At 38.7% G+C, this 12,420-nt stretch overlaps 1 protein-coding gene across 5 annotated transcripts; it reads left to right on the top strand.

The window, feature by feature from the left end:
* The first annotated feature begins 881 nt into the window (after positions 1-881).
* LOC133714218 (2-succinylbenzoate--CoA ligase, chloroplastic/peroxisomal-like) lies at positions 882-11,755 on the top strand. 5 transcript variants are annotated; one of them, XR_009848499.1, is made up of 13 exons: positions 882-1,867; positions 1,951-2,023; positions 2,107-2,278; positions 2,398-2,496; positions 2,968-3,065; positions 3,226-3,419; positions 3,493-3,620; positions 3,698-4,122; positions 4,219-4,433; positions 4,537-5,718; positions 10,293-10,362; positions 10,459-10,548; positions 11,517-11,755. XR_009848499.1 is itself a non-coding variant. In XM_062140302.1 (10 exons), exons 1-10 carry the CDS (start codon positions 1,668-1,670, stop codon positions 4,664-4,666), a joined length of 1,668 nt encoding a protein of 555 aa, XP_061996286.1. In that variant the 5' UTR covers positions 890-1,667; the 3' UTR covers positions 4,667-4,809. The 5 variants fall into 5 exon arrangements, 1 of the variants encoding a protein (XP_061996286.1); XR_009848498.1 differs by having other exon boundaries at positions 11,514-11,755; XR_009848497.1 differs by having other exon boundaries at positions 10,293-10,548.
* The last annotated feature ends 665 nt before the right edge of the window (positions 11,756-12,420 follow it).

The raw sequence follows: 12,420 nt of genomic DNA, 5'->3' as shown, positions 1-12,420 counted from the left end.
GTTCGATTGATGTTAGCCGGGTTCTCTCCAATATTAGAGATTGTTTGCTAGGATTTGTTGGTTTCACGGCTCACTAATGACGATGGTCAAATTATTCATCTGAGTCATGGAATTAGCATTGAAATCATTAGTACGATTGAGCACAGCAGTTCAAAATATCTTATAATATCTAAACGTAAAAAATCTTTGCACGGAATTTGTAAAGTAATTTTTTTTTTTTTTGCGTAAGAGTAATAATTAAATATCAGATGGCTAATGCATCGATCTTTCAACCATCTTAGATGGGTTATGAGGAACTAAAGAAAGAAAAAAGATTGAAAATTAGTACTGCTTACATGTGTTTTTCTTGTTTATCATTAATCCGATCTTGACTTGATCGTTATACAAAAAGTCAAAACTCAAACTGTTTAAACCTGGCTTTTGAGCTCAAGCATGAGAGCAAGTCCACCCGTTGTCAAGAAATGTCAAGGTCGAAAAGTCAAGACGTTGACTAGTCAAGAAACTGTTCATTGCCACTGGACATGGGTTTCCACCCGTTCTATTTCTTGACTAGTTAGTTTTACTGTTCATTGATTTTTTTTTTTTATAATTGGGAAATTGAAATAGATTTGATGTAAAACGATGGTAATAATAAAGATTTATGGATAATTAATGTCATAATTATTTTCGAGAAATTTAGTTTCGAATCGATTTTATTTTTGAAACGAACGTTATTTAGGGGGTCTTGAAAATTGACTTTTTACACATACATAATTTGGGAAAACTTTCTTCATGAAAGTTATAGAGATCGTCGATACGAGTTCGTACATATGTGGAATGCAAAAATCAGAGTTCGTATGAATTAGTTATGAATTATTGAAAATTTAAAAATTTTCAATAAATAGCAAAAGTTTCTGGTCTTTTTTTTCATAAGGACAGATTTTTCCTCTTTTCTTCACTTTCACCCCTGAAACTCTCTCTTCTCTCTCCTCCGCGTCTCCTCAGACCCGCCGGGTCCCGACCGACCCGACCCGAGTTTTCCGGCGCCGTCGTGCGTCCTCCGGCCGAGGACCCGGGCCATACGGGCTCGCCTCGGCCCGCTCGTCCTCCCCACAGTGGTGCCTCACCTCACCACTCAGCCCAGAAGGAGATCGAAGGCCTCCCACAGCCGTGCGACATGACCCGGAAGGAATTCCAGTTTTCCGGCATCCTCTCGGGCAACTGGGGCAGACGCTGTCTGCTCGCTGGCGCTTCCTCATTCGGCGTCTCCTCCACGCATCCTCTTCTCCGCGTCTCACTCTCTCTGCTTGTCTGTCGCTCACGTCAGCTACGTTGCCTTCGGGTCAAAAATTTAGTCAGTTTGTTGGCTTTTCTTTCGGACTTGGTCATCAAAAGCCAAAACTTGGCTGGTCACTTTTGGGCCGGTGGAGGAGAGTTTCACCACCTCACTAATCCCATGTTGTGGCCGGTCAAAACAAGACCGGTGGAAATGCTCTCATAAGATAACTTGTCTTGTTTTTTATTTTGTCGTAATTATATCATGATAACTGGCTATCTGAAGCAACGTGCATGTGATAAGATAACTGGATATCTCATCTTCCAATGACATTTTTGCTCTCTACTAGCTCCATAATCACACACACACAGAGCTTAGAGCTTCAAAAAATCACAGTTGACTCCCCATAGAAATGGGTACTTACTCAGACGCCCACATTTGCCACTGCCTGAGCCTCCTATCCACTCTCCGGCGCAACTCCGTGGTCACCGTCGCCGGAAACCGGCGGAAGACTGGCGAGGAGTTCGTGGACGGCGTCATGGGTCTGGCCCATGGCCTGCTCCAACTGGACCTCCAGTCCGGTGACGTCGTCTCCATTGCTGCCTTCAACAGGTTTGTTTACTTTGCTAGCAAGTACTAATCTTTAGATTAATATCCAAGAAAGTACTAATCTTTGGTTTTGTTGTGATCACTAGTGAGTTGTATTTGGAGTGGTTACTTGCAATTGCATATGTTGGTGCTATAGCTGCTCCTCTTAATTACAGATGGGTAAGTAGTAAATTTCAAGCTGTAATATATTGGTTCTAACAATTACTGCATGTTGGAAATCACCAAATTAACCCTTTTTGCAGAGTTATGAAGAGGCAGTTTTGGCAATGGAGGTGGTGAGGCCTGCAATGTTGGTTTCTGATGATAGCTGTGTATCATGGTATTCTAAGCTTCAACAGAATGATGTTCCTTCTCTAAGGTGGCATGTCATGCTGGATTCTTCCTCGGATTTTGTAACGACTTCGAATGTTAATGGTGTGTTACTATGTTATGCAGTTTCAATCAAATTCATGACCACATTATCACAGAGCCTTTCTTTGATTTTGCTAATTGAGTTTAATGTGTTACTTACTCTGCATTGTTTGTTTGGCCAGTGTTAACTACTGAAACAATTAGAAAGCAACGTGGGAGGGTTGCATCATTGGATTACTGTTGGGCACCTGAGGGTGCTGTGATCATTTGCTTCACTTCTGGTATGAACTCTCTAGTCTTTCTATCTGGTCTTATATATTTAGATCCTGCTTTTGAGATAATGTGGCATCAATAACAATTATATGTAATTAGTTGTTTTGATAACTTGATTGATGCCATTTTGGATCCTGCTTTTGAGATAATGTGGCATCAATAACAATTATATGTAATTAGTTTATATGTAATTAGTTGTTTTGATAACTTGATTGATGCCATTTTGGAGTTTAAAACTCTGAATGCATATTTATAAGTTATAAAAATTGAAAATTGTGTAAAGTTAATCGATCAACTCATGAGGAATTGCATGGAACCAATCACTAACATATGATTTGATATTCAAATGCTAACCTTTAGCTAGAGGATTTTGTCCGTCTTACTAAAAGGTCTTTCATGATTATGTCCCAAAATAGAAAGGACATATTAGAAAAAAGTTTAGACGAGAATTCTGTTTTGATTATTTATGTCTTACACAGGAACCTCAGGAAGGCCAAAGGGAGTTGTCATAAGCCATTCAGCCTTTATAGTACAGTCCCTAGCAAAAATTGCGGTCGTTGGCTACGGTGAGGAAGATGTATGCATTGTGTGCTTTCTATAGCTTTGTAATATCAAAAGTGTGTACTACTGATATTTGGATTCAAATTCAGCGTAGAAGCAGCAGAGTTGAACCACAAATTTGATTAGCTGAAGGAATTGATTGAGCTTTGAATGTATAATTGTGTGGTTATTTGCAGGTGTATTTGCATACTGCTCCACTTTGCCACATTGGTGGTTTGTCATCAGCACTAGCAATGCTTACGGTTGGAGCATGCCATGTATTTATACCTAAATTCGATGCTAAATCTGCCCTTGAAGCCATAGGACAACATAATGTGACTTCTCTAATCACCGTCCCTGCCATGATGGCCGATTTAGTTTCTAAATTCAGGTAAATAATCAGTGTGCTTTGGGTAGTAGCATTTTAATTCATTGTGTTGAAACAGTGATTTAACTGTGCTCAGGGGAAATGATGCATCTAAATGCATAGAGAATGTCAAGAAGATATTAAATGGAGGTGGAGGTTTGTCAATTGCGCTCACCAAAGCTGCCACCAAGTTGTTCCCAAAAGCTAAGCTTCTCTCAGCTTATGGTGAGTCCCTCATGTATAGTCGTTTAATCAGCAAGAATCTCAACCTGTCTTACATATTTGCTCTTGTGCTTTTGTAGGGATGACGGAAACGTGCTCTTCACTGACCTTCGTGACCCTGTATGACCCGAAAGTCGATCAAAGAAAATCGCTCTCAGTTGATCAAACAAGAGGTATTTGTGTTGGCAAGCCTGCTCCTCATGTAGAGTTGAAGATCTGCGCCGATGGGTCTTCTGATGGGAGGATTTTAACTAGAGGACCACATGTGATGCTTAGATACCGGAATGGAAGTCTGGCAAATGCAGCTGCACAGTCCAGCAATGGAGTTTGGCTTGACACAGGTGACATTGGATTCATTGATGACTATGGTAACGTATGGCTTATAGGACGAGCAAATGGTCGAATCAAGAGTGGAGGGGAGAACATTTACCCTGAAGAGGTGATCATCACACACATTGACTATGTGCACAAGTTACCATGCATGATCACAGATTGGAATTTCATCGTATGCAGCCATTGTATATAATGTTTCATGTAGAAGATTTCATGTTCGATCATTCTTTACCACTTAAGATGCAGTGAAAGTTGTTCAATGATACAGGTAGAGAGAACCCTATTACGACATCCAGGAGTTACCGGCGTTGTTGTTGTGGGTATTCCAGAAGCTCGTCTCACGGAAATGGTTGTTGCTTGTGTTCAAATAAGAGGAAACTGGCAATGGGTGAATACAAGTACCAAAGACTCAGTTGCAAATCCAATGCTTCACATTTCCAGTGAGATCCTTTTGCGATACTGTAAAGAAAAGAATTTGACTGGGTATCTCTCTCTTGAAATCTATGATTCTTTGCTATTCAGATTCCTCAAATCCATGTACTATTACTATATGGTGGTTTACGTGTTCTTTATCAATCTTTCGCAGGTTTAAAATACCAAAGAAGTTCCTTGTATGGAAGAAGTCATTTCCGCTCACAACGACTGGAAAAATAAGAAGAGACCAAATTCGGGGAGAAGCTATGTTGCATCTGCAATATTTGATTAGTCATTTATGATTCCCTTTTCTACCTTCTCATTGTTAAATGAAGGTAAAAATACACTATTTTCATGATTGGAATCATGACCTCATTCAAAATTGGGATTTTTGTTGTGCAACTAAAATGAAATTAGAAGCATGGGGAATTTATTCTGAGATTAATCAGACGAAATGAACATGTAACTATGCTATGTAAAAAGCCAAAATATCTATTGAGCTGGCAGACTGGCACATGTACAAAACAGACCATAAACCTATACGAAACAGGTGAAACTTGAAACAAAAATTCCTAGGGTATGGAAGAGGAGAACTTGTGCTTTACAACAGACGAGGGTTTTACCTCGGCAACTAGACAAAAAGGACTCTGTAAAGAAGATTATATTTCACCTAAACCAAGCTCACCAAGTGCACTGCCAGTACTGGTAGCAACTATTTGCATCTCTTTCTCTTCAGCAAATTTGCTTCTGCAAAAGATATGGCATCACATATATAGTTCTCATCAGACTCCAGCTCTTTCAAGCATTTCCTTAGCATTTGCTTCTGTAACATAAAAATGCAGAACGATTAAGCATAGGAACCAACAATATCAAAAACAACTATGGATCATATATTATATCAAATGACATGGTTAGAAGAGAGAGAACATTACCAAGTCAAAGGGCAGATCAAACAGATCTAATTTCTGCACTTAATTCCCTTCTTACCAGCTTCAAGATCTCAGTTATCTGAAAAAGCAAGAGAAAAGGCTGGATTAATACAGATCTTTTTTCTTTACATATATATATATACACACACAACTGGGACTTTAACAGTGATACTAGTATGAAATATGCCCGCGCACGCGCACGCGCGTGTGTGCGCGCGCGTGCCTGTGACCTGTCTACTATACATATACATATACATACCTCAGCTTCAGTTTTCTCAAGGTCAGAACATTTCTTTTCAAATCTCTGCTTGTTTGTATAACTTTTTGGGTGGTGAAGTTCTCAGAAACCCAAAACAGAAAAGAAATGGCAGATTCGCAGCCACGAGGTTGCAATTGCAGAGCTCAATGCTCTTTCATCGTCCCGGGTATCTCTCTCTCTCTCTCTCCTTCAAAATAAAATCCAAAATTTATGATTTTTGTTATTTGTTTCATCAACCCAATCTTATGAATGTGTTGGAATAGTATATGAATCGTGTTTGAGTAGAAATTTTTGGCTATTTGGTTTTGGAAAAAGAAAAAAAAAGAAAAAAAATTGAAGTTGGTGGTGGTATTCTGGTTACACAGACACTGTAGCTAATCCTTCAGGTTTGGATTTGATTGGTGCATTTGAGAGTTTCAGAATCTGCTTCACTATTTGGACTCTATTATATGCACTGATAAATAGTTGTTAAGACGTATTTAGGTTCTGTGCTTCCGATGAGGTCAGTATAAGTATGAACAATTGATTCAGAGTCACTAAAGCAGGGGCTTGCATATACTAGTTGTTCATTTTGATATGCCGTAGAGTTTTGTTAATTATTTTGCAATTCATCACTGCTAAGAGTTTCTCTCTTTCTTTCTAGCATGTTGGTTAGTCCTACATCTTATAATGCAGGTTTCAAATTTCTATGGTTTACTTTCATACCAAACTTTAGTCAGAATTGAGCATTATTTGCACTTTAGTCAACTCATACTTACATTAACTTTCATCGATAGCAATCTATTTGCTGATTAGTTCGGTGATAATTGGTTTCCAAAGACATCTAGCTAAAGAATAAGCATCCTCAACGCTTGTGTTGATTATACTTTAGGTTGGATGACTTATTCATGTAAATACTATTCCCATCACTCATCACTAGTTTCTGCTGCCACCAGTTCGTTTTGAGTTCTCAGAAATCCAACATTGCTCTTCCCCCCCCCCCCCCCCCCCCTTCCAGCACCCACTCATTGTCACCACCTTCTATTTCTCCTGTCTCCTCCTGTTCAACTTCCCAAGGCCTCACATAAATCTTGTTGGAAAATTTTGACTAAAATTGAGAGAAAATTAGGAGTTGGAAGGTGGAGAGAAAAAATCTTTTGATTTTGTCTTATTCTTGATGATTCAATAACAAAATCAAAAAAAAGAATTGGGAAGGTGAGAAAGAATTTGTGATAGTCTTGGGTACCACTAAAGTCCGAACAAGTGCGTCAGAAACATTATAAATGTCTTGATGTTAAGGGCAGAGAACAGTGATGTTGAGTATGGGAAGATGATTCAGACCAGAATATTGACAAATGAGTTTGGTAAGGGGTTACTGCTCTGAAGCTCATGCAAATGGCTACAATGAAGCATCACACCTCGTTCTGACAGTCTCATTTTACACAAGTCCAAAGTACCTGAACAGTTGATTGATTCTGAAATCATAGTGATGCAGGACCAATAGACGAAACTGCAGAACTAAGGATGTTGTCGGAATAATCTGCTGTGAACTCAAGAAACAGAAAATTAACTACTGGAGTTAGACCAGTAGGTTCTAAGAATCACACCTAGGGTTAGGTTGCATCACACAAACCTGGAGAGAAGCAAGGAACCTTCTTTGCCACGTCTCTTGTAAACTTTTATTGGCTTCTGTCATGTAGATCCTCCATCACATAGGATAAACACATGAATTGGAGAACAATTGATTTGGATGAGAAGTGAGGGTTGAGGATGATGGGAATGGTTTTCATTGGAGCAATTTTCCAATTGAAAGTGAATTGAAGGTTGTTCGGAGGACGAAGCAACTCAAATATGGCTGAGATGTCTCATCTGATGGAAGTAATGACTAAATCATGGATGAGATTGATTTTGATGTAAGGACTTTCTTATTTGAGCACATGAGAGGGATGAATTAGCGAAGGAAACCACTTTGCCGGTTGAAAAACAGATGCTTAAGGCCGCAATCTCTGGAGAGCAGCCGTCATGTTACAAAAGAAGAAATACTGAAGTTTATGCTGGAGTCGAATGATATTTGCTAGGATTGTCAATCAGCGAAGTGAGGAGGAATGGTTGATTGCTGGCCAGAATGGCTTCTCAGCATTTCAATTGGAGGATAGTGGGGTGTTGTTGCTAACGGAAGAAGTAGAAAAGGAGGTAAGTGGAAGATGGAATAAAAGACATTTCAGGTGAAGTAAAACATGAGAAGAAGGGGGCAGGAAGTAAGAAGGGGAACAGCAAACGGTATGAATGAAGATCATTAGCTGGAATCCATGGAATATAAGTGGGGTGGTGGGCTGTAGAAAAAGGCAAGTAGTGAAGGATCAGCTATGTAGAAGTGGTGCTGGTATGATCGCTCCGCAAGTGGAAGATGGAATAAAAGAGATAACTTGTTTGAAGTAAAACATGAGAAGAAGGGCGCAGGAAGCGGAAAGGGGACAGAAAAAGGTATGAATGAAGATCATTAGCTGGAATGCCTGGAATAGAAGTGGTCTGGTGAGCATTAGGAAAGAGCAAGTGGTGAAGGTTCCAAATTCCAGTGTCGGGTTTCTCTATCAGAATGTGGTAGACGATGTGGTATTGTGATGTTACATATTACTAAGTAGATCTCTGTTGTGGAATCCATAGCGGGTGCTTTCTATTTCAGTTAAACTAGAACGGATAGGTGCAAAACTGGTGGTTATCCGGTGTTTATTGGCCTTATAAAGCTAGAGTGTAGCTTTTGGGAGGAGTTAGCAAACCGTGAGCCATGTTGGTGTGTAGGAGGATATTTTCATGTGGTCAGATTTACTTCCGAAAGATCAATGGGTGAAATGCAAAAGTGAAATTTGAAAAAATTTAGTAACTTCATTTTGGGCGCCAATATTTTGGATGGAGTTCTTCACAATGCCAAGTTCACTTCCTCTAATATGAGGTAAGAAGCAGTTTGCGAGGTAAGAAGCAGTTTGCTGCAGATTCAATAGATTTTATGGTCGAGGGGAGACAAATTCTTAAACGTGAGGCAGCTTGCTCTTCCAAGGTAACATTTGATCATTATCCAATTCGTTGGGCATGCCAAAAGTAATATGGGGTCTGAGGCCTATAGAGCCAAGATATATGGTTGGAGCATGCTTCCCTTGTGAAAGATAAGTGGTGGGATGATGGGAGTTTCAAGATGGGAGGGTTAAGCCTAAATTTTAAAAAGAAAACTAACAGAATGGAGTAAAGGTTGGGAGACTAAGGGAAAGAAAGAAGAGCTGGATGTACAGCTGACTATATGGATGTATTGGAAGAGAGGGAGGGCCTGAATGAAGAAGAGGACGGACAGGCTTCCTCGAGGAATAGATTTGGTTAATTGGTCTTTATAGAGGGGAGTAATGGAGGCAAAGAGAAAAACTACGGTAGTTGAAGTGATGTAGGGTCAACAACTCTAAATTTCATACAGTGACTAATTGGAGAAGGAAAAGATAATTGAGTAAGTTAGAGTAGTTGAGGACTCTTCTAATTTTTTCTCTTTTAAAAGGGGTAGTTGAGACTTGGATTGCTTTGAGATTTGAGAAACTTAATTGAGTAAGTTGGATCGCTTTAATTATGCAAGATTGTATTCAAGCTCTGAGAGAACTTGCTGGGGTCTTGAAGGATTGGAGTGGGGCACAAGTTTAGGCAAAATTGAGGTGAATATAAGGTCAATTTTGAGTTTCAAATTGCTGCTGCAAGGATAAGTCTCCGGGACCTGGCGGTTTTACAGTGCTATTATTTCAGCGATGCTGTGACAAGGTCTTTTGGAAATTTATTTATTTATTTTCAGAAATAGAATAGTTAATGCAGAAGGCAGATCAGATCTTTGAAAATTTGGAATTAGAGACCCATAAGTCTGATAACCAACCTTTATAATATCATTGCTAAGGCGCTAGCTGCTAGGCTTTGAGAGCTATTACTTCTGATAATATCATCACTACAGGTGCCCCCTATGTATGAACTGTTTTATCTTTGCATCAGTTTTGTTATTCTGCAGGTTTTGAACTTTTATTGAAAAGAATATAAGAATGGAAAAGGAAGAATTCTTGAATGTGTTGGTTAGGAACCAGCAATAAATTAAGAAGGGATTTATTTCCTTAGTCCCTAGTCCTTACTCCCTAGGGTGAAAGACCCAAGCGGAATCTGGGTTTTATGGGCTGTACTTGGTAGCCATAATCCTAGCCCAGTTTCAGAGTAGGAAAGAGTTTGGAGAAATGAGAAAAGTAATAAACTACTTTGTAATAATAATTAGACGACGGAGATTTAAGGGAAGTTTTATGAATTACATGCAAAAATATTTCAAAGAACGGTTTCTTTGTGGGTTTGCTTTATGGACTGTGCATCTAATATATTATTTTTTAGTGGAATGTCTATTTCATGGGTTGTGGTGATTGCAGTTTCTTTTAAATCTCTGTGGATTCCTAAATGTGTTATTTGTTAAACTTTTGATGTTGTTATATGTAATCAAGCTTGTCAGTTAAGTCTCGGGGTCTGCATGTGACAATTTCATTTTCTGCCGAATTGTTAGTCAAAATTTTTAAAAAATGAGTAGGCTTGCTCTTTTGATTTTATTTTTAATCTGCTCTGGCTTTTAGTTTCCTTTAGGTTTCTCACTTTTCATTCTTTACTATATAAATTCAAAACCCAGTTGTCATTCTCATCCTTTCTTGTGGATGTAATGCTTTCTTACTTTACTGAAATGTGAATTTTGTTTTTCCTTAACTACAGACGGTGTATCAGAAGAATGGGAACTTATTTTTCCATACGACAATCCAGAAAGCATCGGCATCTGAACAGAGTAGAAATTTTTCTATCAACTTCTAAGGTGACTTTCTCTGGCTTGGAAACAGCTCTACTGATGCAATTTTCCTTCTTCATTGTGGGTATTGGTCAGAACAACTAGATTTGGCTAAAGCAAGCCTTGGAAAGTTGAATTCTTCTTGATACGGCTTTGTCTACATTGATGCGTCGGCAGCTTTCTAAGGTAAAAAACCTGTGTGTTGATATTCACATTTATCATACATGTATTGGAGAATGAATAGCAGATTGCATGCAGATGCAGTATGTTTATGGGTGCAATTTTTTTTTTTTTTTTTTCTTTTCCACTGCTTCTGCATCCAGCCAAGGTAATAAAGGAATAGTATTGCAGAAAATGTTCCATTGACCTGTCCCTGAAATGATACATGTAAAGTAGTCTTTATATCTTGTCAATACATAATCAAGTACAAGCCTTGTGGACAAGTGCCCACCACAGCAATATTAGTCTGAACTAAATAACAATCAAGTCCAACCATTCTGTGTAAACCTAGGTGTGTGTCATTTGTGTGAGTATAAGGGTCAGGTTGAGGAAGGTTCTTTTATGTTGGTGGTGCGCTATACAGTAGTCCGGGTGGAGAAATCAAATGATTAGGGGGCTGGGGGGTCATGATGATTGGATTGAGGGAAATATGGTTCAGAAAGAAATTGAGATCTTTGGGTGGTGATGGTGATGGATAGAACTGGGTCCCGAGGAAGAGATTGATGTCAACTGGATAGATTTGATATTAAGAAGACAGTTCGGAGGAGACAAAATTAAGGGTATATTTAGTATTCATACTAGAGGATAACCATATGGGGGTCTAAGTGTCTCAACTAAACCCCGAAAGCTACCTATAAAACCTTCGAAATTGTTTTGGTATTCCTCTCATAGCTTTAACCAAATTACTTTTATTGCGTGATATGTTCTTCAAGAGAAAAAGCTCCTGTTCACTACCTAGCGAATGAGTCATAGTTCTTCAAATCACATGAGGATTGATCTGATGCTCATATTTTCTCATTTCTGGTTCTTGCATTTCAAATTAAGGGATTTTGTGTATGGTTGATGACTCGATTTCTATTCATGAGGACTGATCTGATACTTTTACTGTTTTAATTGGTCCTTTTTTGTTGTTGTTGTTGAACATGATAAAGAAGGGGTGCATTTCTTGTTGCATAGAATCGTGCTGCTTGGGAGTTGAGGAGACATTTTCCTTGTTTGTTTTGGTCATAGAACAAAATTTCCTTTGCTTTTTGTATGTCTCGGTGTTACCATTGTTAGCTTTTAGCATATAGATATATTATTGAAGAGAAGTAGTCATGGAAACTTTTGGAGAAGAATGTTGTACAACTCAAATATGACTTTTGAAGTATATTAATGAGTTATTTTCCCGGAATACCTTCATCTGTTTTAGATTTATTGTGTTCTTTGTAGTTTTACATCTTTGCACCATTTGGTGATCCCTTGCTTCTGCTGTTTCTTAATTAAAGTACTATTTGCATCCCACATTTCCGTCACAGAAATTTCAACTAAGATCAGAAGTTAATTTCCTTTTCCATCTCTGCTCATTAGTAAGAAATCTTCCACGACAAAGCAATTATGTGAAGCATTTATGAGCAGCTTCCAAAGATGCTTCCAATTCTGATCAGAACTAGCGTTATAGTTGAAACAACTCTGTTAAGCATAATTGACAGTAAACTTACTAGATGTGCGCCACCAAATTACTTCATCCGCACCCCTATCATGACAACCAGCTGGAATCAAACAATTTGATCATTGCCTAGTGGAATCATATTCAATCCTTAATACCAGCTTGGTGGGCAACCATTAAACCATGAAGGAGCCCCAAGAGAGGCAGAGTATATAGAGGGTGATTTCACAAGTTTGTCTGTAGCCACGTTTCACCCCTTTATTTTTTTGCAAATTGGGAGGGAAAACGAATTTTCTTCCAAAATTAGAGAATAGTTGATAACTTCCATCAAATCAAGACCAAAACACCTCTGATAGTATTGAGTTACATAAAAAACTGGCTGGTCGATGAAGCCAGGTTTGTAGGAAAAT

This window comes from Rosa rugosa, chromosome 6, assembly GCF_958449725.1.
Source record: "Rosa rugosa chromosome 6, drRosRugo1.1, whole genome shotgun sequence".
Lineage (NCBI taxonomy): Eukaryota > Viridiplantae > Streptophyta > Magnoliopsida > Rosales > Rosaceae > Rosa > Rosa rugosa.
This window is presented reverse-complemented; position numbering and strand designations above follow the sequence as displayed.

Coding starts and splice junctions, on each gene's coding strand:
- LOC133714218 (XM_062140302.1), top strand. CDS start 1,668: ATGGGTACTTACTCAGACGCCCACATTTGCCACTGCCTGAGCCTCCTA. Junction 3,066..3,225: donor TTGGCTACGGTGAGGAAGAT/GTATGCATTGTG, acceptor GGTTATTTGCAG/GTGTATTTGCATACTGCTCC. Junction 4,434..4,536: donor AAAGAAAAGAATTTGACTGG/GTATCTCTCTCT, acceptor AATCTTTCGCAG/GTTTAAAATACCAAAGAAGT.